At 43.2% G+C, this 23371-nt stretch overlaps 1 protein-coding gene across 1 annotated transcript in view; it reads right to left on the bottom strand.

Annotated features, from left to right (window-relative positions):
• The window catches only part of DOCK8 (dedicator of cytokinesis 8), a 132815-nt gene that overhangs the window by 41876 nt on the left and 67568 nt on the right, over positions 1 to 23371 (bottom strand). The window contains exons 15-26 of the mRNA XM_077817612.1: positions 16028 to 16145; positions 15073 to 15143; positions 14210 to 14348; positions 11580 to 11681; positions 10772 to 10867; positions 10280 to 10514; positions 9475 to 9639; positions 7987 to 8162; positions 6322 to 6417; positions 4317 to 4412; positions 2367 to 2516; positions 287 to 400 (exon numbers count right to left, since the gene is read on the bottom strand). Of these exons, the coding sequence (XP_077673738.1) occupies positions 287 to 400; positions 2367 to 2516; positions 4317 to 4412; positions 6322 to 6417; positions 7987 to 8162; positions 9475 to 9639; positions 10280 to 10514; positions 10772 to 10867; positions 11580 to 11681; positions 14210 to 14348; positions 15073 to 15143; positions 16028 to 16145 (1558 nt within the window). The remainder of the gene's footprint in view (positions 1 to 286; positions 401 to 2366; positions 2517 to 4316; positions 4413 to 6321; positions 6418 to 7986; positions 8163 to 9474; positions 9640 to 10279; positions 10515 to 10771; positions 10868 to 11579; positions 11682 to 14209; positions 14349 to 15072; positions 15144 to 16027; positions 16146 to 23371) is intronic.

Raw genomic sequence — 23371 nt, 5'->3', positions numbered from 1 at the left:
GAATGACAGGGGGCCTAAAAGCAGTATGTCCACTAAGTGGCTACTGCTAATGGGGAGGGAGGCTCAGGAAACAGCAGGGAGGGGCTCCCACTTTTTGCACATCCCCTGTGATCCACATGGTTGTGGACAGCATTCACTGCCTATTCCCAGGCTCCATTAAGCAAGGAATGTATCCTGCCTTTTCGGCACTATTACTAATGCCAGTGCCTTGATGGAAAAACGAGTCAGAAGCAGAACTGAACAGAAAACTAAACTTCATTCAGATACTGTCCTAAACGATGCGTACCTGATTACAGTAATGTCTGATGAGGTTAAACACAAATCCACGGTCCATTAGAGAAAGCAGATCGTACAGGAAAAATGCCAAGCTAATGTTGATCTTTTCTGCATGTTCAGTTTCCTTAAAAAAAAAAAAAGAATTTGTGGTTTATAATATATAAGATCACCTGACTCATTCACCCAAGTGAAGTGTGGAAGTTCCATTGCTGGAATAATTTAAAAATAGATTTGACACAATACAGGAAAATACAGTGTAGGGAATAGCCCTTCTGCTTACGAGGGGATGGCTAGACTTGTCTTTCTTCTGCTCTAATGTGTATGATTTTATGAAAATCTACAGAGTTGTTCCTATACACTTATTTCTGCTGTTATTCACAGAGATGGATATCACAGTAAGGCAAAATAGTTTTAGTTATGCAAACCTTGCAAATGACAACACTGAAATGGAATTGAGGTCCTGTCTGCATTTCCTACAGCTGCAATAATTTCTGCTCTCATTTTTTTAAAAATAATTGAATGCTTACTATTTACAGAATACTAAAATACTTAACACAGATTTGACAAAATGTTTCTTTAACTCTATTTATTGAACATCAAATATTTTATTTAGAAACCGTAAATCTGAGACTCGTGACAAAAAAACTGCAGCAAGACAAATCTCTAGGTTTTATGATTAAGCAGCTCAGTTCTGAATATTTACTAATGGTTTGATTTTCAGGGACCCACAGCTGAAGTCGTTGGGAGCTGTGTATGCTCAGTGCCTCTGAAAATAAGGCCGGAGTTATTTGAATTTTTCAGTTATTTGAATATTTGAGTTATTTGAAATTTACTAATTTGAATGTAACCTTAAAAATCTTGGTTCTGTGTGTAGTTCAGTTCAAAGAACTGTTTGATTGTGTGTGTGTGACTGCTTCTGGTGTGTACATATGCGGGTGTGTTCTAATTAGCTTGTATTCAAGTCCCACAGAGGTTGCTTATTCATGACTGATAGAGCAGTTTCAGGAAGTGAGACTGAGGGAATTGTATAGCCTTCAGTGTCTCATGTTAGAGAGAGTGGCTTTACAGCCCCTCAGGGTGTTCAGAGAGTCACTTTTTCATGTTTTTGTCTTTTCTGTTCAGATATATAAAGCTATTTTCTGTGATCTCATACTGTTCAATATTTTCTTACTCTCATGGCGCAGAAGCTTCCTAGCCTGGGCAAAGTCAGCCAGGGGGACGCGCTTCCAGTTCTCTAAACCCTCCAGGCACTTCAGCAGTATTTTCACACATGGAGAACATTCACGATTAGACCCTGTGTCCTCACCCTATCAGAATGTGATCTAATTAACAGTACTGCCTATTTAAGACTATTTGTGTCTTATCTGTAAAGAAGCCATAAACAGGCCATGGTTGAATGCATGGAGGGCATAAATTAAAATTTTGTTAAAAAGTGTTTTACTTAAGTGAACAGAAGTATTTTCATAAAATGCTTTTAAAGGTCACAGTGACACTGTTTTTTATTTAAACGTTCCCATAGCATTTTGCTCGTGTGTGAAAACCAGAGAATGAAACTGACTAATCTATTTCCACTGTCCAAGATGACTGAAATTCATAATGTAAACAAATGGCATAAGTGGTGATAAGTAAGTTAGGTTTTTTAATTCTTCCATTTTTATAACCAAATATGTTGATTTTCAAATATATTAGAGGAAAGAGTTACAGTGAGGTAAGGATTTTATTTTTGATCTGTGAATTTCATATTAACAGCATCTGAAGCTGGTGATGAGATCATTTGGAACCAGATTCTGTAAACCTTCCCCAGGGTGAGTGTTACCTTAATTCTTGAATATTCCCATGGCAATCAATGGAACCACTCATGGAATAAGGTGTTATGCAACATGAATAAGGATGTTAGAATCTACAACACAATGATTGACACAAATGAGATAAAATAGAAATAATGGGTCAAATTCATCTTTGGTGCAACTTCGGTGACGTCAATGAAGTTACACCAGGTTTGAATTTGGCTCAGGAGGTCTTGTGGGAAATAACCACAAAAAGAGTACTAGGAAATGTTTTACATTTATTTCTTTGTATCCCACATTTACCTTCTGTGCTTTAACTAAAAGTGCTGCGATCTCCGAGGTGACCACGTTGACGATAGTGGTGATGTCATCTTTGAAACGATCTGAAAATCGACTTCTTCGTGGACTATGTTGCTTTTCAATGTTATGAACATATTGAGCCATGCTCTTTATCTGCAAAACAAAACCCATTACTTTCGAATGATTGCTTTAACAGTGGCACTGTGGTCCTGATTTCCCACGAGGGTCAATTTCACCTGCACTAAACCACCATTACAACTGGTGTACTTGTTGTCAGTGTCAGCAGAGGGCCCAAGGACTGAGTGAAAATGGAGACTGAACTATTCTCACTCCTAGAAGTTGCCCCTGTAGGTCAGGGTTGATGCAAGTTGGCAGGACAGAACAGAGAGGTTTGCATTCCTGCTGTTTCTGCTGTACCTATTATGTGCAAATGTTAGGATTTCATCCTTCATCATTGTGCTTGGTGCTGTACATAATATACAGAGGAATGCAGAGTCCCTGAACCAAAAGGTTTAGGATCTAGAACAGACTGACAATACAGCTGTTACCTAAACTAAGTTCCAAGATCAAAAATGTGTGATATTTATTAAATGCTTTTTTATGGTAGATTACCTCTGAAAAGCTTCATAGAAGAAGGATGTTTCAAGGAGGGATTTGAAAGAAGGGCAGATGGTCATTTGGTATACCAGGAGAGGGTGACCGTTCCAGGCATCAGACATACTTTCCACTCTTGAGGTGCTACATACACTTAGAAAAGATTCAATTTCTCCCTACATGCCACCTATTTATTTTTTATTTCTTAAAGTACTACAGACTCTAGACCCTGTCTCTGCTCAAGTTCTGGAATATAAATGCCTATTTTACCAACTATACATGGCAAAGCACACCACCCCTGCTGGACTGCCATGTTCTCATGTAGGTGCTGACATTGTAACAGAACATTGGTACTTAGAAGGAAAGTGCCACATTCAACCACCACACAGATGGGGTGCAAGAAGCCAGCAGCAGAAAGGTCAAATCCGTTTTTGAAAAACCTTTCCGTTCCTGACCCACTCATTTTCTAGTCTCCATCCTGCAATCCCTCACACATCCAAAGCTCACAGTTAAATCAGAGCTTCAATAATAAGAAAGAAAGAGAAGATCATTGATCAGCAGTTTGAGATCAGAGAGAATGCAGGATGTGGGTCCTTGTTGTGCTAACGAAGGGTTCTTGCTGCTCTGACCCCTCATGATGACAGGCCTGGCATATCACTCTTTGAATGAGTTCCTACTTCTTGGCTGGCTTTTGGATGGTTTATTTGCTGCCAGTGTTCACCAATAAGTCAGACCACTTTCAGTGACATCAGTCACCTCAGGCCTGCACGGGAGAACCTCAGTGTGTGGAGTCCAGGCACTGCAGCCAGTGGCCCATGCTATTAGCAGACTAGAGAAAATGGCAGCTGGTATACATCTGAAATGAAGGAAAGATCCTAGCTTGACTGTTGTCTTGCAGTGCTTTGCCAGCTGTGGACCAATGAGTGCACAACATAAGCAGGGTTCTTTGAATCCTCGACCCTGGCCAGATCCTGCTGGCTACAGTTAGAATAAATTATTTCAGAGGATTTCCGTAAGGCTGATTTTTCTGTTTATGTGTTGGAGTCATCAGGACTCCATGGAGAGTTGGATCTGAACCAAACCCCCTATCCCGATACCTCCAAACTTTGGGGAGGTTCAGATCTGGAGGACAGTCTGCACTCTGTGCCTCAGGTCTACTCTTATGGGGAAGATTAGCTGGACGGATGGACGGACGGACGGACACACACACACAGAGTCCGGGCACATTCCTAAACTGTGGGTTGTGATGCATTGGGGGGCATAGATGGTTAAGACAGCAACAAATCTGCACCTGTGGCTTTGGGCACAAATGGCATTTAATTTCTCAACTGTTATATAATGCTGTGAACGAAATCTTACCAGAAGCTCAAAGAAGAACCAGGCGTACTTGAAGACGGTTTCTCTCACCATGCCAGTGCTGACCACCATCTGCAGTGCTAGCTCTTCATGGAAATGCTAGGCAACAAACACAGCATGGTTAGAAATTATTTCAAACTCAACTCATCTTCCAACACTGGACCGTCAATCCAATACTGTGTGGGTGCAATTCACTCCATGTGTGCAAGGCCCTCCACACTACAGTGGCCTTTTGTGTGAGGGGGTGATGGGGAAGGAGCTGCTGTGCACGGATGCCTCCGCACTCCATATATGCTGGGGAGATTTACACCTTTGCTGCTTTGAATAAGCTGGTATGAGAGGAGTGATGGGGACAGGTGGGGTGAGGGGTCACTGTAGCCACATCCAGTGCTGAGGAATCACCAAATGAAGGTGCAGATGGGAAGCAGCCATTACTCTAGCCCATAACTCATGGGCTTCGGGCAATATGTTTAGGGAGTGAATTTTAGCCTATATTCAGTCTCAGCGCGTCTATGTAATGCATCAGCGTTTCTGAGGTTGGGGGTGGGAGGGGAGGACAGTGAATGCTAAAGGGTGGGAATAAAGGAATCCTTAAAGCAGGACCTTTGCCCTGGATCCTACTTGAAAACAATACTGTGTAAAGACGACTCTGAATTGAAAACCCAGTTCAGATCCAGATTTAAACTTTGCAGCATGGTCCATTCTCTATACAAAAAGTATACAAGTAGAGATACCGGATATTTATATGGATAATGGGAACATCTCAATTTACATTAGACAGGATAAAAATAAATCCCTCAAGAATTAGGAATGGATATAAACCTTCATGCTTCAGGACATAACTCAAACTCTAACAGGGGTCAGGAAGAAACTTCCCCTTTGGGCAAGTTATTCCTTAACTACCTACTGCAGGGTATCTATTCTTTTAAAACAGCTGTTGCTGGTTGCTGTGAGAGACAGCAGACTGGACTAGAAGGATCACTTGTCTGATCTGGTATGGCAGTTCCTATGTTCCTAATAACTGCTACCCTGGAACATGTACAGATTGGGTTGGTTTCAAAGACTATGAGCAGGGAAAAAGCCAATTTGGTGAATTCCGACCACAGCTAGTCCTTCACTCCCCTTCCTTTACCTTGGGAGACACTGATCCATCACGATCATTACAAGTCAAAGTAAAGAGTCTCCAATCATATACACTGATCTGTAAGGCATGCTGTTACTTGCCAGAACTACTTGGGAAACAGAATCTAAAGAGCCTGAGATTGAGGGGGTTGATACAAAAATGAAGATGTATTAATTTATCTACTGGGCAACCTCCCTGTAATAAACATAACTTTTATGGCACAAAGCTTATTTATCAAAACTGATACATTAATTCTTTCCCTCTCTGCTGCACCTCATCTGCAGCTCATCTATGGGCTATTACCAGCAGGAGAGTGGGGGGGTGGAGGGTGAGAAAACCTGGATTTGTGCTGGAAATGGCCCAACTTGATGATCACTTTAGATAAGCTATTACCAGCAGGACAGTGGGGTGGGAGGAGGTATTGTTTCATGGTCTCTGTGTGTATATAAAGTCTGCTGCAATTTCCACAGTATGCATCCGATGAAGTGAGCTGTAGCTCACGAAAGCTTATGCTCAAATAAATTGGTTAGTCTCTAAGGTGCCACAAGTACTCCTTTCCTCATCTAAGTGTTACTGGCAGGGTTTGTTTCAGCACAGTGGTTCTCAAACTTTTGTACTGGTGACCCCTTTCACATAACAAGCCTCTGAGTGCAACCCCCCGCCCTTATGAATTAAAAACACTTTTTTATATATTTAACACCATTATAAATGCTGGAGGTGAAGCGGGGTTTGGGGTAGAGGCTGGTAGCTCGCGACCCCGCCATGTAATAACCTTACGACACCCTGAGGGATCCTGACCGCCAGTTTGAGAACCCCTGGTTTAGCAGCTGTTTGCAAACATCTCAGCCAGGCTGCAGATTGCTCTCGCATCATGTAGCACTCTACCTTTTTATTGGATGGTCTTGGGCTTACAGACACGTTTGCTGTGTCGTTGGTGGCTTCAATATAGAAAGACATCCGACTGGAGGTGCGATCTGCAACCTGGAGAAAAGGACCAAAAGCCAGGGGGAAAACTAATTAATTATACAAAGGAGAGTCAGCTGCTAGCTGTAAAAAAAAAAAATGAAAAAAAAAATACAAATCTCCCCTACCATCCTCTCTCTCACACATACCCCGTAATAGAGAGGGGAGAGAAACAGTGCCAGGATTTGGAAGTCAAAGGAAAGTAATGTAAATACCTCCACCACGTGGCCAAGTATTGCATTTAGACTTTAAAGCTCTCTTAATTCATCCACTCAACAAGAGCTGTTCTTCAAGGAAATTTCAAATTTAGAACCACCAAATAAAATGACATCTGGGAGTTTCTTTCATTAAAAACAATGTCCATTTAAAAGGTGGTGAAATGGCAATACTCATCCAAGCATTGTAAACTGCTGTGATGCAAGTTTTAATAACCTGCAACGTTGTTATTAATGTGATGCAGCTTTAATAACCTGCATGTTAATTTTGTTTTAATTTGTGTAAATTAAAAAACTCCTCGAGCTGAGTTATGTTTTAGGACACAGCAAATAGCAGGAAAATTAATAAACAATTAAATACAAGTCTTACACTATTAAAAACTGATATGGATGAATAAATATATCCATATAAACAACTCAAATATTCATAACCTGCAAATATGACTAGTTCTTCTCCTTTATTTTGTTTTATTTCCCTCAAGCTAGACACATAAGTCTCATTCGCTGTAACTGGAGATGCACATGCACATTGGATGGAGAACAGATTCAGAGAGTGTCTTATAATCAAGTTTGAGAACAAACCACTGCAAAAGCACTATATTACACATAATTAACATCAACAATCTATGTAATTCTGAACAAGAAAAAGAAAAAAATCAGTTTATGTTTCACTTTAATTCAATGGGTAAATTAAGGACTCAGAAAAGAAGAATTCATCACAAAAGCAGATGCTTTTGGTGCCCATGCTAGCTGATGTAAAATCACTGTGCCGATGACGGACATCCCACCTAGTCTTTCACTTCAAGTGCACACATTCAGAACTAAACAGGAACTGTGATTTTAAAAAATGGCTGTGAAGAAATGGAATATTTTCCCTCTCGGCAATAGAAGAGCAATTCTTCTTTGTAAGATGTGTTTAACCCTCATTAGAGCCTGATCCAGCTCCCAGTGAAGTCAACGGCAGTCTCTTCCCATTGACTTGAACAAGAGCTGGATCAAGCCCCTCACAAACACCTTAGGCATTGATATGTATGGATCTTTCAGAACACAAGAAAAGAATTATTAGAGACCTGAAATATGCACATCCTGCAGTGGAGACAAAATCCATCCACCCAGAGACAAAACTCTGAAGACCTTACTCATATCAAACTACTGTTGACTTCTCTGGGACACTGAGAAAGGACTTAAATATTTGGCCCCAGAGCTTTAGCTTGCTGTTTTAGCTCCCAGGTGAACAGCAAGACTTTTTGGTGGCATATACAGCATATATGAGTAGAGATGAGTCCACCCACAAAGTCTGAATCTGGGTCCTCCATCTGGGTTTTGGGTTAGACCCCATCTCTAGCTACCAAGCTTTATTTTCCTCCCTTACCTTCGATGACATGATGTTTTTGACTTCCTCATCAGTAGCAGTCTGTGTACCAGGAATATCTGGATTGCTGCAGCTCATTACCCGGCTCTGGAGAAGTCTGGACCCAACAGACACAGCTGTGGTGCGTCCAAATGTGTAATAACGAGACTCTGGCAAATTGGCACTTCCTGCTGCACCTGGTCATGGGAAGAGGTTTTTTTTTTTTTCTTGTTTTTTTTTTAACCAGGACTGGCTATCATATTAACAACATTATGATCTCATGAAAGCCAGTTTTACTCTGTGCTCCTAAAGCAAACAGAGCAAGAACAGCATGTAGATTCTGAAAGCCTCTCCACCAACCTCATCTTTGATAACCTAACTAGGCACGGAGCCAGAAGATGCAGAGTTAGGGGCAGGGTGGTGGGCTGTCCGGCACAGCCCCAAGACAGAGAGCACCAGAGGAAGATCAGAGCAAAAGCTCCAGAGCACCAGCTTCTCTTTCCTTCCTTTCTCCTTCCGCTTCCGAGACGGCCCGTTAGTTCCTTGCTGCACATTAGAATGATGTACACACATCTGGGCTCAAAACTATCTCCACCCTTGATGCAGGTGATAGAAACCGAGGGCTGGTCAGAAATATGTCAGAATAGCTACTCAGGAATGATTATTCCGGAATAGCTGTTTTCAGTAAATTTCCAGGTGTGGATAAGCCCTGAGATTTACCACATTCCAATGTCAGCCAAATATTCAGGAAGAGTTCAGACTACACACCTGAGCAGGGGAATAACCCTCCCACACACGTCTCTTTGGGTCCAGGCATGTAGGAAAACAAAAACATCTGCTTACTCCCTCCCTGCAGCAGGTAGGTGGGGAATGGGTGGAGCCTGGCCCCATCCCCCTTCTCTCTTTCCAGAAAAGCTGAACCAGCACACAGGGCAGGAGGAGGGAAGTAATTTCCTGCTGGTATAGATCAAAGGCGAGTCACTACCCATCCCTCTCTATTGTCCCCCAATTTGAGGGATTTTACTCCCAGAGTTACCAACATGGCACATAAATCTGGGGTCCCCTCACTCAGAAATGGAGGTTCCAGAGAGAGCAATTTACATGGAAGGAAGGAATCCCACAGCATTTTAAAGTTTCCCACCTGAACAGGTCTGTGTATGTCTTTGTCAGACGCCATGTCCCACCTCTGGGCCATGGCAGGCTGAGAGGTATGTAACCACTACTTGGGAGCAGGGCACAGTGCCACCTGAGACTACTTCTGGGGTGCTGGAGCTTGCTCAGGGCTGCTCCCAAAGGCACCATCTTGCCCTATAGCACCCATTGCACTGTTGCCCTCTCTCCTATTTCTTGCATGGACTATACATTAAAGTACCTTTTAAATTCTGCTCCTTCTGAATACAAATGACTTTGAATGCCAGGAGCCATGCACTCCCCTGCTACCTAAAATCTGAGGGGTTGGGGCAGGTCAGGGAGAAGGGAATTACTTAATGGAGTAGGCAACAAGCATACCTAGTCTGGCAATATCTCTTTGAGGCTCTGGAAGGCGAAACACATAGTAGACATATGATGCCAAGAGACAGTTCCTCCCATGCTGGTCCTTGCTCAGGTCTTTACTGTTGTGAAGACTGTTCACTATTGCAACCACAGATTCAAAGGCAAACTGGGAGAAATTGGCTGTGAACCAAAGAGAAAGAATTAGTCTCAGCATTAAAGGGCATAACTTGGTTAAATCAGGGCATTCTTTGAGCAGATAACATCTAAGCCAGTCACTGTTTAATCTAGACCTTAACACAGAAACATCAGAATTGCCAGACTGGATCAGACCCAACATCCATCCAAGGCAGTATCCTCTCTCTGGCAGTGACCAGCACCAATTGCTTCACAGAAAGGTGTAAGAACCCTGCAGTTGGCAGATGTGGGCTAAGCTGCTCCCCCCACATAGATCTTTTCCTGATCTGATCTCTAACAGTCAGACATTATCTTAAGCCCTGAAGCACAAGGTTTAATATCCCTTCCAAAATTTGTGTTGGCATTGATTATAACTTTGGATATTCGGTTACTGATATAAATGTCAGTCTGCAGATACTGTACCTGGGTGCAGAGCACGTGCTGATTACTCGAATAAGCTGCAGGAAACTGAACACTCCCCTATCTCAAAGTCCCATAAATACCCTCTAGAAATTAAACCAACTAATATCAAACTAGAGCCAGCCAGTTTAGCAAAATGTCTCCCATCCACCCACCTGGTTTGCTTGTGGGCCCTTTCCAATACTACTGCTATTCCGTTAGTTGAAGGCCATGCTTCAATAAGTACCTGTCTGACCAGCTATAACCATGGGCTGCACAGCCAGCTGGAAAAGTTTCTCCAGCACCAAGTGTAAAAATAAGACCAGGGGCTCAAGGCGGGAGGAATTCAAGCAAATAATGCTGAGTTTCAACTCGTGTTCCAGGGCAGCCTCTGTGATCTTCTGATCCATCACACGAATTGGGAAGGTGACTTGGCTTTCCAGAGAATGACACAGAGTGAAGAATTTCTCCAGGTGGTTGTCCTGTGAATACAATCAAATTCTCGGCATGTGATGCTGGACAGTTACTGCATATTCTGTACTGCTGCAACTACAGGCAATCACAGAGCAATCGAGATGGTTGGCTAAGAAGTAAAAAACGTCACCAAAATTTGAATGGGCAACGAAGAGGTGAAGAGCTTTGTATCCCATTCACCAGTCCCCTCAGCCATCCAAGCCCCAGCAGTCTGTTTCAAATGAAGCTTATGTTGCATGTAAAAGACTGGCTGTAGATTCTTTACCTGAGTGTGAATAGATGAAACAGCCTGCACTTCTACGTTAAACACCCCCTTGTGCCCTTCGACCCATTTAATTGGAGGTGACTGTGATGGAACTTTCTGTGTTGAAGATAAAATAACAAGATGATCAGCTTAGCACTTTTTCCTGTAAGTAGCCAAATAGCAAATACTGTTTACATAGAGTGCACATAGCTTTTAAGGGTTTTTTTAATTACAAATTAGACGTACTTCACGGATCGCCTTTTTATTCCACATCTTTTCACTCTAAACTATTCTGCACCGGGGTTCTGGTTTGCTCTGCCAGAGAGATTGGGGTCAGTGATGCAGTTTGAATCTGTCTGGTCTCCGTTACATCAGCAATATTTTCTTACAGGCTCTGCCCTACTCCTCACTGTCTTCTTGTGGGAGGCTGATCCCTTCTTCTCCACCCTTGGGAATACCTTTCCTGAAGCCTCTAGGCAGCGACACTCCCATACACTGTGGGATAGCTGGATGTTCTGAGCCACTAAGTAGCAGGAGAGTATTAAGGGTCATATGACCCAAACCCCAAGGACGGAGCTTGTTGGAGGTCTGTAGGGCCTGCACCAGCAAGCAAGTGATTATTCTGGCACCCACAAGCAGGTGCACGACTGCAGAGCCACTTGGTTTAGGGATTTTCTTTAAAGTCTTTTTGTTGGTTGATTGGTTGGTTGATTTGTTTAAGCATGGGGAAGGGTTCCTCCAATCAAGTTAGGCAAACGTTGGAGCCTAAAATACCAACAGTGCCCTTTTAACTGAGGAAATAGTATCTATTAGTAACGTTGTTTGTTACCTCTGGAGAATGCATTGAATAGTTTAAAGGCAACTTATCCAAGGCAACAGGAAGACAATAATGTCCAGTCTGGAGACGATCATTTAATAGAATTGGCAGCCACTGAAACAGATGAGGCAAAAAGAAAGTGATATTCATTACTGCAGGAGAATATGGCTATCTATCTAGTTTGTGATAATTACAGTCAACAGAACAATGATTAGATATCGACCAGAACAGTTTTGGCTCCACAGTAATTTCTGCCAAAATCTTTGCATTTTCAATTCACTGATAGCTACTGCAGAAGTGTCATCACGCCCCCGCCCCCATCTACAACACTTTGGACAGCTTTTAAAATATATCCTTTCTGAACAAAACAAACACAGAGCTTCCCAACTGGCATAAATTGTTCCGATGAATCCTCCTGGGAGGTTATAGGGTCCGTATATACGAAATGTCAGTGTTTCTAATTCACAGTAGTACACATCTTGGGCGAAAGAGATCTCTGGAGTAATTCCATTGACTTCAGTAAAGTTATGCCAGGGATGAATTGAGCCCTCACAGTTGCCATCAAGATTACTTGGATCAGCATCAGAAAGATTAATCCAAATAACATTTGGATACATTGCATTCTGATGCCACTCAAGTTTGAAAGGGGGAATACATTCAAGCATAACAGATTGGAATCGTTCCTTAATTCAGTGAATGGAACCCTGCAGACAAAGAAAACTAACTGATGCCCTGATCCTGAAGACAAATGAGGAATCCATTGACTTCAGTGGGACAATTCCCATCATAAAGGTAAGTATTTGTGTCAGAGTTTGCAGGAATGGGGCCAATAAGAATAGTACAAACTTTACAACTGGTAACACAATCTTTTATTGTATATTTTGTAAAAAGTTAGGGGTAGACTCAGATCCTTCTGAAGCAGGTAAATTGACTTCCAACTAGCTTACTATGTGGAGGTTGCATGCAAAAAGTAAGGTCCATTATATACTTCATGGGTATCAATGATGCTACGGAATTTTTGTTACCGCAATGTACTGATATCCTTGGCCAACATCTCCCTTCCCTTCAGCGTTGTGAAGAGAATTTGTTCACTGACATAGTTCACCTTAGAGGTGAATGGACATAAGTGGTGCTGTATGCAGATAGCAATAGGAATGTACGAAGTCACTGGAGAGACAAAGTGGGTGAGGTAATACCTTTTATTGGACCAACTTCTGTTGGCGAGAGGGACAAGCTTTAGAGCTTACTTTCACCTTGAATGGACCCTTGAAATATGTGTTTACTACTTATGCTAAACAACCTGTTCCACCTTGTTGTTCCTCTGAGTTGTGGCACTCAGAGTACATTACCCAGACCTGAAGAAGAGCTTTGTGTAAGCTCGAAAGCGTGTCTCTCTCACCCACAGAAGTTGGTCCAATAAAAGATATTACCTCGCCCACCTTGTCTCTCTAGTATCCCGGGACTGACACGGCTACACCACCACTGCAAACATGAAGTCACTGGAAACATTTATGTAACAAAGGGTGATTCCACAATTTGATTGCAGGCATGGGTGGCACATTGCATAGGCTGGGGAAGGTTGTGCCTCCCCAAACAGCCTGGTGTGGCCCTGCCCACGCTTCTCCCAGAAGCCCTGCTTGCCCTTCCCCCTTGGCCCCAGCCCAGGCAGGCTGCTCCTCTTCAGGGAAGCATGCGGGGCCTGGGGCTAGGGCAGCTGGGACTTGGCGTGGCTGAGGCCGTGCCACCCATCACTCAGGGCCGGGGGGAGAGATGGAGGTGCTGGGGCTGCCTGCCCTGCATTTGGTAGGGGCTATGCGAAAGGGGGGCTTCGGCGGGGGAAGGGGTGTGAGTCTTCGGGTGGTGGGAGCAGGGCCGGCCGGGGTCTAGCCTCCCGCAGCCAGCAGTTCGTGCGCTGCACATGACTGCAGGCCATAAGTTTGTAAAGCACTTTGGGATCTTCTGGATTGAAAGAAATTCTCTGCATGTAAACTATTATTATACTTATCATCACTTTCCTGACTTTAAAAAAAATCCTTTATTGATTAAAGAAAAAAATACAGAACATTCCAACGAGCAAGCCATCTAAGTTAAGACTTATTACTCCCAACATTAGGACAAAGAAATGCATCACACAAGGGTATTACTTCATGCTTTTAATTTCTCATTTTTCTTTTTTTAAATTGACGTAGGAAAGAGCCAGTGCATGATATCAGGTCAGACTTCACTGAGACCACTCTCAGTGTGTAAAGTTAAATACCTGCAGAAGTCTTTGCAGGATCAGGGCATCTGATCCAGTCTGTGGTCTCTATCTGTGCTTGTTCATTCTTTTGATGTAGCCACAAAAGCCGTAACATTTGAATGCAGATGTGGCTGCTGGGAAGTGTTAAAATCAAGACCTATTACTCATGTCTGGAAATTGTTATAAGGGGATACATGCAGCATTGTTGTAGCCATGTTGATCCCAGAATGGCAGACACAATTTGGTCCAATAAATGATATTACTTCACCCTCCTTGTCTCTCTGATAACAAAATAGAGCGTTTTTGCCATTTTGGCTGGGGACTAAGTGAGGAAATTAGTTAGTTATTTGTACAAAAAGCCTGTGTGCACAGGAAGCTGAAGTGTAAATCACAAGTGACTTACTGAATATCCCAGGAGGGTTTCTACACATGCTCCTTGCTTTGGCTGACAGCTGATATGGTAGAATGTGAACAGTAGGTGGTGTTTTTCTGTGAGTTTAGCAGGCAGTTTAATTTTCACTTCTTCATAAAAGTCAGGAGACCTGTTTTAAAAATACCAAACACAAACATCTTGAAAGATGAAACAGGCAGGAAGGCTACCTTGCCTTTAGGGGCCCAGGTACTACTATGATATGAGTTGTCTAAGTCTCTAGTCAAATAGCTAGATGTATCAAGATGTGTATTAGCTAAAGTAGGCCAATGATGTACTCATAAGTAAACATAAATCTATGAATTAGCTGCCCTGCTGAAATGGAGAGAGCACATTGAGGCACCTCAGATGTCTCTTCTCTTCACGCTTGCAGAAATGCCTTCTATTAATCTTTGGTTCTGAAAACACTCATTTTAACAAAACCTAAATTCTGGGTCCAAATTCATCTGAGTGTTTCTATTTGTTTGGAACAGCTAATTCACCCAAATGAGGAATATTCTAAAGTCCCAGCACTACTTTTTACTTCTGGACATACTTCTTAACTTTCAAATAGGGAAAAACCTTGAATTTCCTTCTGAAAAATAAAACTAATTGTTATTAACATTAGTATCATCATCAATAATAATAATACACCCCACTCTCCATGATTTCAATGAATGGGATTATTTCAATTCTGAATGGGACAAATCTTCAAAGCAATATTTGGAATCAGAAAAATATGGAATTTCACTAATCAATTGTGTGGGTTTTTAAAAGCTATGTACAGTTAAAAGCATCCCTGAGCAAATGACTGGTATTTAATATATAATAAAAACTATTAATAATAGTACACATACTTGTTATGATATGTGATAGCTGTGTACATCTCTTGCAAAAATTCTGGACCTGAAGATTTTCCAAAAATGATCTGTGTTCAAAAATAAAAGTAATGGTGATCAGGCATATAGCTATCAGATTTTATATCACCTTTAAGAAAGATTTAAATGTTGAAAAATGACAGTATTTTATTTTCTATCAGCAGGTTGTCATGAATGGGACATACATATATTACACACCCCATTCATGACAACATGCTGACAGAAAACAGAACACTCAGATTTAAATACTTTTTTCAATACTGTATATTTAAACATCTAAAAGAAAACTTTGTTAAAAGAACGTCAAGGTTGCACAGTTTCTCCCACACAAAGATATCTACATATCTTGGGCTGCTGAATGGAATAGTCATCTGCATACAAAGATGTTTACCAGTTCTGTCTCACTGTGGATCTGTTTACTGTTCCAGTGTCAAGGTCACAGGTTCTATCCTCAGTGCTTGGATGGACCTGATATTTGTGTATTCATAGTGCACAGGATTAGTTCAGTGGGACACAGAATATAACATTCTTAACAGGTTTCTGAACCTTTGTGGATTTACTGGTAGAGTTCCCAACATGGCACTTACATAGAAGGCAATGTTATTCTTTTTTAAATAGAAGCTACAGAGTGTTTACTCTTTCATGTAATACATGAAGCATTAGAGAATACAGGAGGATATGTCCCTGTTCCATTCTAATTACAAGTCTCTTCTGCTGTTCCTCAGTCCTTTAGCTCCGCTTCCTGATGCGAACTGCTGCATGCTTCATGAGCACTGTGATCGAAACCATTCTGGTTTCAGTGCAAGGCCCACAAAAAATCATAGCTGTGTGTGAAGCATCAGGCCACAAGTCAACCCTTCACATGCTTTGTCAGTACTGCAGCTAGCTGAGTATGCTCCACAGATGTCTGACCCTGTTATTTAGTCTATATTACCGGCATTGCACAGGTACCATCTTCTCCACACATAAACTGAATCTTAATGGTAATGTTCCTTCCAGAGGCCAGTCGATTAGCAAAATTCAACCTCTGTGGGTAAACATAAAGGAGATTTCTGGAAGCAAAAGAAAGGAAAAGTAAATGAGTAAGGAACAATTTTTTGCTTTTGAAGAACAAAGTCCTTGGCATCGCATCGACTCGGTTCTTCTTCTCCCAATGCTGTAATTCCACCTAGAGACTGAAGGCTTTGAAAGATCTCTTTCTATCTACAGAGATTGTTGGAAAAGGGTAAGATTTTGGTGCTGCACAATAAAGAGCGTATGTTTTGGGGTATTCCTAAAGATAAATTATGCCTTTGAGAGGGCAACCTGGCATTCCCCCATTCTTCCAAAGAACCCTGTCGCCCAGCCCTTTTATTCTAGGGCTGAGAGACAAGCTAGCATGTTTGGGCCTAAGGAAATCTCCATTCTCGTGTGAGAACAAATACAAGTCCCACTCAAATACCATGGCAAAGATATACCTACATTAGTTGGCTTGCTAGACAGACAGAGAGAACAACTGTTACCAGTCCTGCTGCTGGAGAATAGGGGCCAATGAAGCTCCTTGTTCCCATCACTCTTCTCAGGAGACCCTTAACTGGTATGTATGATGGAGGGATGGGGGAAATCAAGCCAGCAACTAGCCCACAATTAAAACAAATCTCTCTCTCTCTCTGTATATATATAATTTTTATAATTATCTATCCATATAGGACAGCAATATGCCATCTGATGGTCCTCCAAGATCTAGGAGGAGCAAGGGCCACTCAGATGCTCACTGAAGATGGTAGAAGATGATAGGAGACTACATGACCAACAGGGGAGCATAGGAGCCTGTACCTTCTATGGGGAAGGAAGCTGTGAATAGGAGAGATTTAGAGGAGTTTCATTGATTTCTACTAAACAAACAAACAAACAAAAACTCACTTGGCTTTGACTTTCACTAGGTATTTGGTTCAAACCAACAAACAATACACACACATACACTTTTTGATCCGGGTCCGCCTAATGTTTTGTTTAGTTCAATACAAAGCCGCCTGGATGCCCGAGCTGCAATGATGTATTTCACTGATTTTTTATTTTGTTTTAGTTTATTCTTTCATTAGACAGCAGCTGTCTGCTTTTATAGTTGCTGGAAAATAAAAATTTTTTTAAAAAATCTCGTAACACTCAGACCTAGCATTTAAAGGTTTCCTTGCCAAGGAAGGGAAAGTTCAAGGTACACTGAGTCTCAGCTAATCCTTCATTCCCCTAGCATTCCAGAACCTAGTGATATAGCTTATTATGAGGCAATTTGATATGGAAACAAAGGAAGACCATTTTCATGTAATAAAATGTGCTGATTCCGTAATAAATGAACATTCCTGCTTTCTGCAGTGAAACGCAAAAATCTCTATTCAGGAAAGTGAGCCTACATTGTCTGCAAAATGTTAAAGAGCAAAAACAAAGCTTATAAGAACTTCTTAATAACACAAGACAAATATAGAGCATTGCTGGATAGGGCTGCTGCTTCTCTCCTACAGAGAAATTGGCTCTGAATGAAGGATATGCTCAGAGATGCAAAAAAAAGAGAATTCACCGAATAAACTCAACAATTCTGTTTCACATTTGCCAAGGTTATAACAACTCAATAGCGATAGCAGATTAACTATGGCACTTAAATAGTTTTTCAGCCTGTAGTTCTTGGTGTCTGGTTTGGGGGATTTATTTTTACTAATGTTTATATACATATTTAAAAAAAAATGCAGCTTCCTCCTGGAAATGCAGTATACCTTTACAATTAACTAAGCCCCAGATCTTGCAAGCTTCTCTACATAGGCAGATCACTGCACCTGCACAAAGACCCATTGACTTTGGGGAGTGGAGGGGAGGCTATCAGAGTGGAAGAGTCTGCAGGATCAAAGCCCAAGGATACATAAGGGTACTTCACATAGGTGCCAACTCTGTGGGTGCTCTGGGGCTGGAGCACCCATGGGGAAAAAATAGTGGGTGCTGAGCACCCACCAGTAGCCCCCCTATCAGCTCCCTCCATCCCCTCAGTGCCTCCCGCCCGCCGATGGGCCCCGCGGATCAGCACCTCTCCCTACCCCAGCATCTCCTGCCCGCCGCAATCAGCTGTTTCGCAGTGTGCAGGAGGCTCTGGTGGGGAGGGGGTGGAGTGATGATGCGGTGTGCTGGGGAGGGGGTGGAACTGGGTGGGAAGAGGCGGGGTGGGGGTGGAGTGGGGGTGGGAAAAGGCAGGGCGGGTTTGAGCAGGGGTGGGAAGAGGCGGGGTGGGGATGGGACCTTGGGGGAATGGGGGAGGGGGGAAGGGGCCTGAGGCAGAGCCAGGGTCGAACACCCCCCAGCACTTTGGAAAGTCGGTTCCAGTGCTTCAAAATCCAAGGCTAAAAGCCTGACCCCAGTGAAGTCAACGGCAAAACTACAGTTGACTTCTGTGGGGCTGGCACAATATTGAGTTAATTACAAACAAGAAGCTGCATTTGTGCATGCTATAACAGCAGGACACTAGTCACTTCATACCACTCATTGGGCCAGATTTGCCATTCAGTTATCTGGGTGCAATCCCGTTCTGAGGAAAGCCCCAACGGAGAAAAACACGGCTGTTTGTTATGAAAGTTCTTTTTATGATGGCCTGACAGCTGTGGGGGGCCTTTCTTAGCTAGGATTCTGCCACATGTTGTCAGTGTTTAAAGTAGACTAATGACTATCTGGCCAGGGGGAAGCAGTGGAGAAAGGTTCCAGCAGCAGAGAGTTGCCAAAGCCTTTCCCCTCTGCCAGTCTTTCACTGTGGTGGGGAAAGGCTACAGCAGAAGGAAGCTGCCGGAGCCTTTGTCTGCTGCCTCAAGACTTTTCTCACTGCTGGAGACTTCCTCTGCAGCAGGGAAAGACTCCAACAGCGGGGAGACATTGCACCACTCAAAACAGCAGTGTAAATAGGGAAGGCACTGCTTGGGCTGTAGAGAGCCAAGTAGGCTATGTATCTGGGTTCATCACACAGGGATCAGGTGTGTCCTTACTCTACTCGCCTAAGCAGTGTCTCACCATCTACAATAAATATTTATACATGTGCTGGGGTGAGCGGTGTCATGTACGTACTCTACATGCTGCTGTAAAGAGCATGCAGTCTCGACATCTCTTTGTGCCTCAGTTCCTCATCTCTATAATGGGGATGATGGTGCTTTCCTACATCACAGAGGTTTTTGTGAGGATAAATATATTATAGACTGTGAAGCAGTTTGAGATCAATTGATGAAAAGCGCTATATCTAAGAGATAAGTATTATTATTATTATTAATTATTATTATTCTTTTGGTACAAACAAACTGAGATGTAGAAAACGCAGGTCTGTTTATCACCGTGTACTGCAATGTTTAGGGTTGCAGTACTTTGTGAGATGTAGCAGGCTTCACAGTGAAATTAAAAACACATCCCAGGTTGGTTTATCAGCTAGGGAATGCTAGACGGACTGCAGCATGTCTTAGCGGACAAACAAGTGCATGACTTGCCTTTCATTTTGCTGTGTGCCAAGTCTCGCAGAGTAATGCAATCTACCATTTACATTTTTATATGCAATTTCCACTCAGCTAGGTTCTCTCACCATGATGTTATGAAAAGCTAAGGAAAGTGCAAAATATATTGGTAACTTCTACTGAATTATGCTCGGCTGAATGACTTATTAAACAAAGGATATTATCAATATTACACCTGTCAGAGGTGAACAACACATATAGGAGAGATTGTATAATCTGTTCATTGGTTTATGGATCTGCAGCTCTATAGAGGGTGTCACAAATCCACATAATGACCCTGAGTGCTGGATTTTACATTTAGATGTGACTTAAGATGAAAGATGTGTAAAATCACGTGTAAACAGAGAGCTCTCTGCTGACTACACATATGAGGAGGCGCCAATGTATTAATTAATCCAGCAAGTACATAGATAAGGGCCAAATTCTGACCCCTTTTATGCTCATGTATCTCCACTGGTCTCACATTTGCAAACCCCACCACCACTAGGGACAGTAAAGGGCAGCATTTGGCACTAAATATCTTGCATTTGTAAAGGGCCAGTGTGGCAAGTCCTGGTTGGACTGTGTAAGGTCAGGAAGATAAAGGTAAATGGAGCTTCCTCCCACTATGCATCAACCAGATACAACTAGCAGCCCTCCTGGTCACAAGTGCTTCACACAGACTACAAGCCACCCCAACAGAGGGAGAGAAAACAGGGAGTCGGACATGGCTCTCTTGGACATTAAGCACTCCTGTATTCACATCCTACATACTACTGTACTAATCTTTGTACAAAATATGCCTCATGAGGTATCACTGGAAAACTAACAACTCATTGATCATTTATTTTATATTCTTCTGTGAGGTATCTGTGCAATGGGTATGAAATGTTACAGATATATGCTAGATTTATGACTCAAGTGTGTTTAAATCAGGCATATCAGAGGGAGGTGGTAAACAAGTCTGCCCCAGACAAAGGAATGTGTTTTCCCCTCCTGCGAGTCACTTCCAAAGTACTCGGAATGACAATGAGAATGTATTTACATATTGTGTAAACGGACCTCTCAAGCTAACAAGGGGTGTAGGCAAACCTCACACTAACAAGTCACGGAGAAGCCAGCATAGTGTCTATGCCCCAGCAGGAGAGAGAAGCTGGGTCTGGGTTTTACTTTTCAGAAGACTACAGTGCAAAGGTTTACTGGTATATAATTACAGGGGTGGGGGTGAACCTCAGGTGATACGCAATTGAATCAACTGATTGAATACAATATTGCTGTATTATAGAAGTGTATAGAGTGAGGTCTTTTCTGAAAGCTAATGACATACTGGTGATTAATACAACTGTGAAATGTATGTATTGACACCCTATGAGGAACTATGGATACTAAATGATATTGTGTTTTAAAGTCTGTGGCCAAACAGGGAGAAACAGGTTCCCTCCCAGACAGGAGAAAAGTAGCTATTTACCTGTCTACTCTAAGAATTAAGCATGGTGGAATCAAAACAATGGAAGCCCCATTTACAGACAGGAAGGGAAGAACAGCATGACATCATCCTGCCTCTTGAAACAAAGCCATTGAACTTTGGAAGATACAAGCAAAGACAGAAGCCATCTTTGCATCCATCACTAGACACACAAAAAGGAACAGAGCTCTTGCATGCTGAGAAAGATCGATCCTTCCGCCAATGAGGGGTTGAACTCTCTGGAAACTGAATATAGGTGAGAAAAAGCATTTTGAACAAAATCTGTACCTTCTTGCTAGATTAAGTTTTAGACTTTCAGAGGCATGTTTTCACTTTTATTTGCTTGTATCCCTTTCTAACGTTATCTTTTATACTTTAACTCACTTAAAATCCTATTTTCTTTTGTTAATACATTTGTTTTATTATTAATCTAAATCTCTAGTCCTGTGTTTGAATTAAAGTGAATGTTAACTCCAGTGAATGTGGCAAGGTGGTAGCTTTTGTGTCTTTAGAGGAACAAATGGACTTTATTATTTCTCCAAACTGCCCAGGAGGGGGCAGGACATTAGCGAGTATACGGTTTGGGGAAAGTTTGGGACTGGGAGTGTGTTGGGCTCACCCTGCAACTAGTAACCAAAGCTGGTGGAAGCCAAAGTGGGGCTGTAGGCAGGCCGTTGGGGTGGGAGCTGCTGAACCAGGGCTGTCTAGCACAGAGACGTCAGTGTGGGACCTACATGCTTGTAAACTGGTTGTGAGCATCCCAGGCTAGGAACTCCAGCAGCAAAGCACTGTAAGGCACCCAGAGTTGCAGGGTAAGTTGTGACACTACCTCTCACTAGTCTGGATTGCCTGCTCAATACTCAGAACACCCTCCCTACCGCAACAACCAGCAGCGAGCAGGCCATTCATGGGAGGGAGCACATTCTCCTAAATTGTGGCACAGCAGCATGCTCCTGTAGGGCTGGGGAACTCCAGGAGGCACTGTGTCTCCCCGGGGATCAGTTTCTCCAGGTAATGCCAGTGGGGCAGTGAAGCTGTGCCTAATGGACACATTCTGGCCTATGTGTCACAGCTACTCTTGGTTTAGATAAAAGTAGAAAAGTAACTGATACACAAGGTTGAAACATCCTCTTTCAGGGAGATCAATGCACAGAGCCATTAGACATTTGTATCTGGTGGAAAGGGTCATGAGGAAAGCAAAGGTATCCCAGTATGGTTAATCTTTCCATTAAAGGCTGTATCTAGCTCTTATAATGCAAATGCAGGAAGAGGCGAGGTGGAGGTGGGGCCTTGGGGGAAGGGGTAGAGTGGGGTCAAGGCCTGGAGTAGAGCTGGAAGTTGAGTGCACACACAAACTCCCCCGGTACATTGTAAAGTCGGTGCCTGGGTAAATGTGGCTCGTATATCATCTTTGGCTCCCCCAATTTTCAGAACAGTCAGGGGGCAACTTGACTCCTTGTGCAACCTCAGTGCTCTCATTTACACTTCCTTGTAACAGCCAGTAAGACTAGACAGGTAAGGGTGAATGTAGTGGGGTGGTCACCCGCTCCTGCCCTGAAGGGGTTAAAACAGCCCTGGGAGACGGCTTCCCTGGGGGAGCCAATAGTAAAAGCAGCCCTGGAAAGGGCTGTGGCTGGAAATAAGGGGAGTGAGAACAGCTGGGGGAAGCTGTGGCTAGCTCAATCAGGGCCCAGTTGTGGGCTGGGGGCCAGAAGCAAAGGAGTCTCCTCTAGTCCTGGAGTGGGAAGGACTGGCTGCCTGGGAGCAAGGTACCTGAGTCGGAGCAGTGCTGTTGAAGGGCAAAGGGAGCTGGGAAGCTCCAGCCTGGTAAACCCCCCAGGCTGCAGGCCTTGGTAAAGGCCCAGAAAGGTTCTGGGACTGCAGAGGCGCAGCCTGAGGATAGGCAAAAGCAGCAGGTCTTACCCCCTTGCCAGTGATGAGTGGCCATTACACTGCAGTCTGCCCCAGTGAGCGGGGGCTAGATAATGACTGGCAGTAGCCACTGAGGCAACGTGGGTTTAGAGGGTTGGGGGTTCCCCTGGGAGGGGAGACCCAGAGCAAGGGGATACTGCTGGGACAGAACCCGGAGGAAAAGGGCACCAGGAGGGACACGGGGCCAGTGGCAGGCAAGACACCGGCTTGCAGAGGGCGCTCCGAAGGCTGGAAAGAGCGAATTCCTGAGATGACCAGCAGGAGGCGCCGCACCGGTGAGTCCTCGCCTCACGACAGCTGTGGGTGATGTAAAGTGACGATGCAAAGGGGCCACACCAGGGCTCAGGATTTGACCCATTCTGTTTAAAAATAAGCAACTTTTTCTCTCTCTCTT

This window comes from Eretmochelys imbricata, chromosome 5 (genome assembly GCF_965152235.1).
Source record: "Eretmochelys imbricata isolate rEreImb1 chromosome 5, rEreImb1.hap1, whole genome shotgun sequence".
Lineage (NCBI taxonomy): Eukaryota > Metazoa > Chordata > Testudines > Cheloniidae > Eretmochelys > Eretmochelys imbricata.
This window is presented reverse-complemented; position numbering and strand designations above follow the sequence as displayed.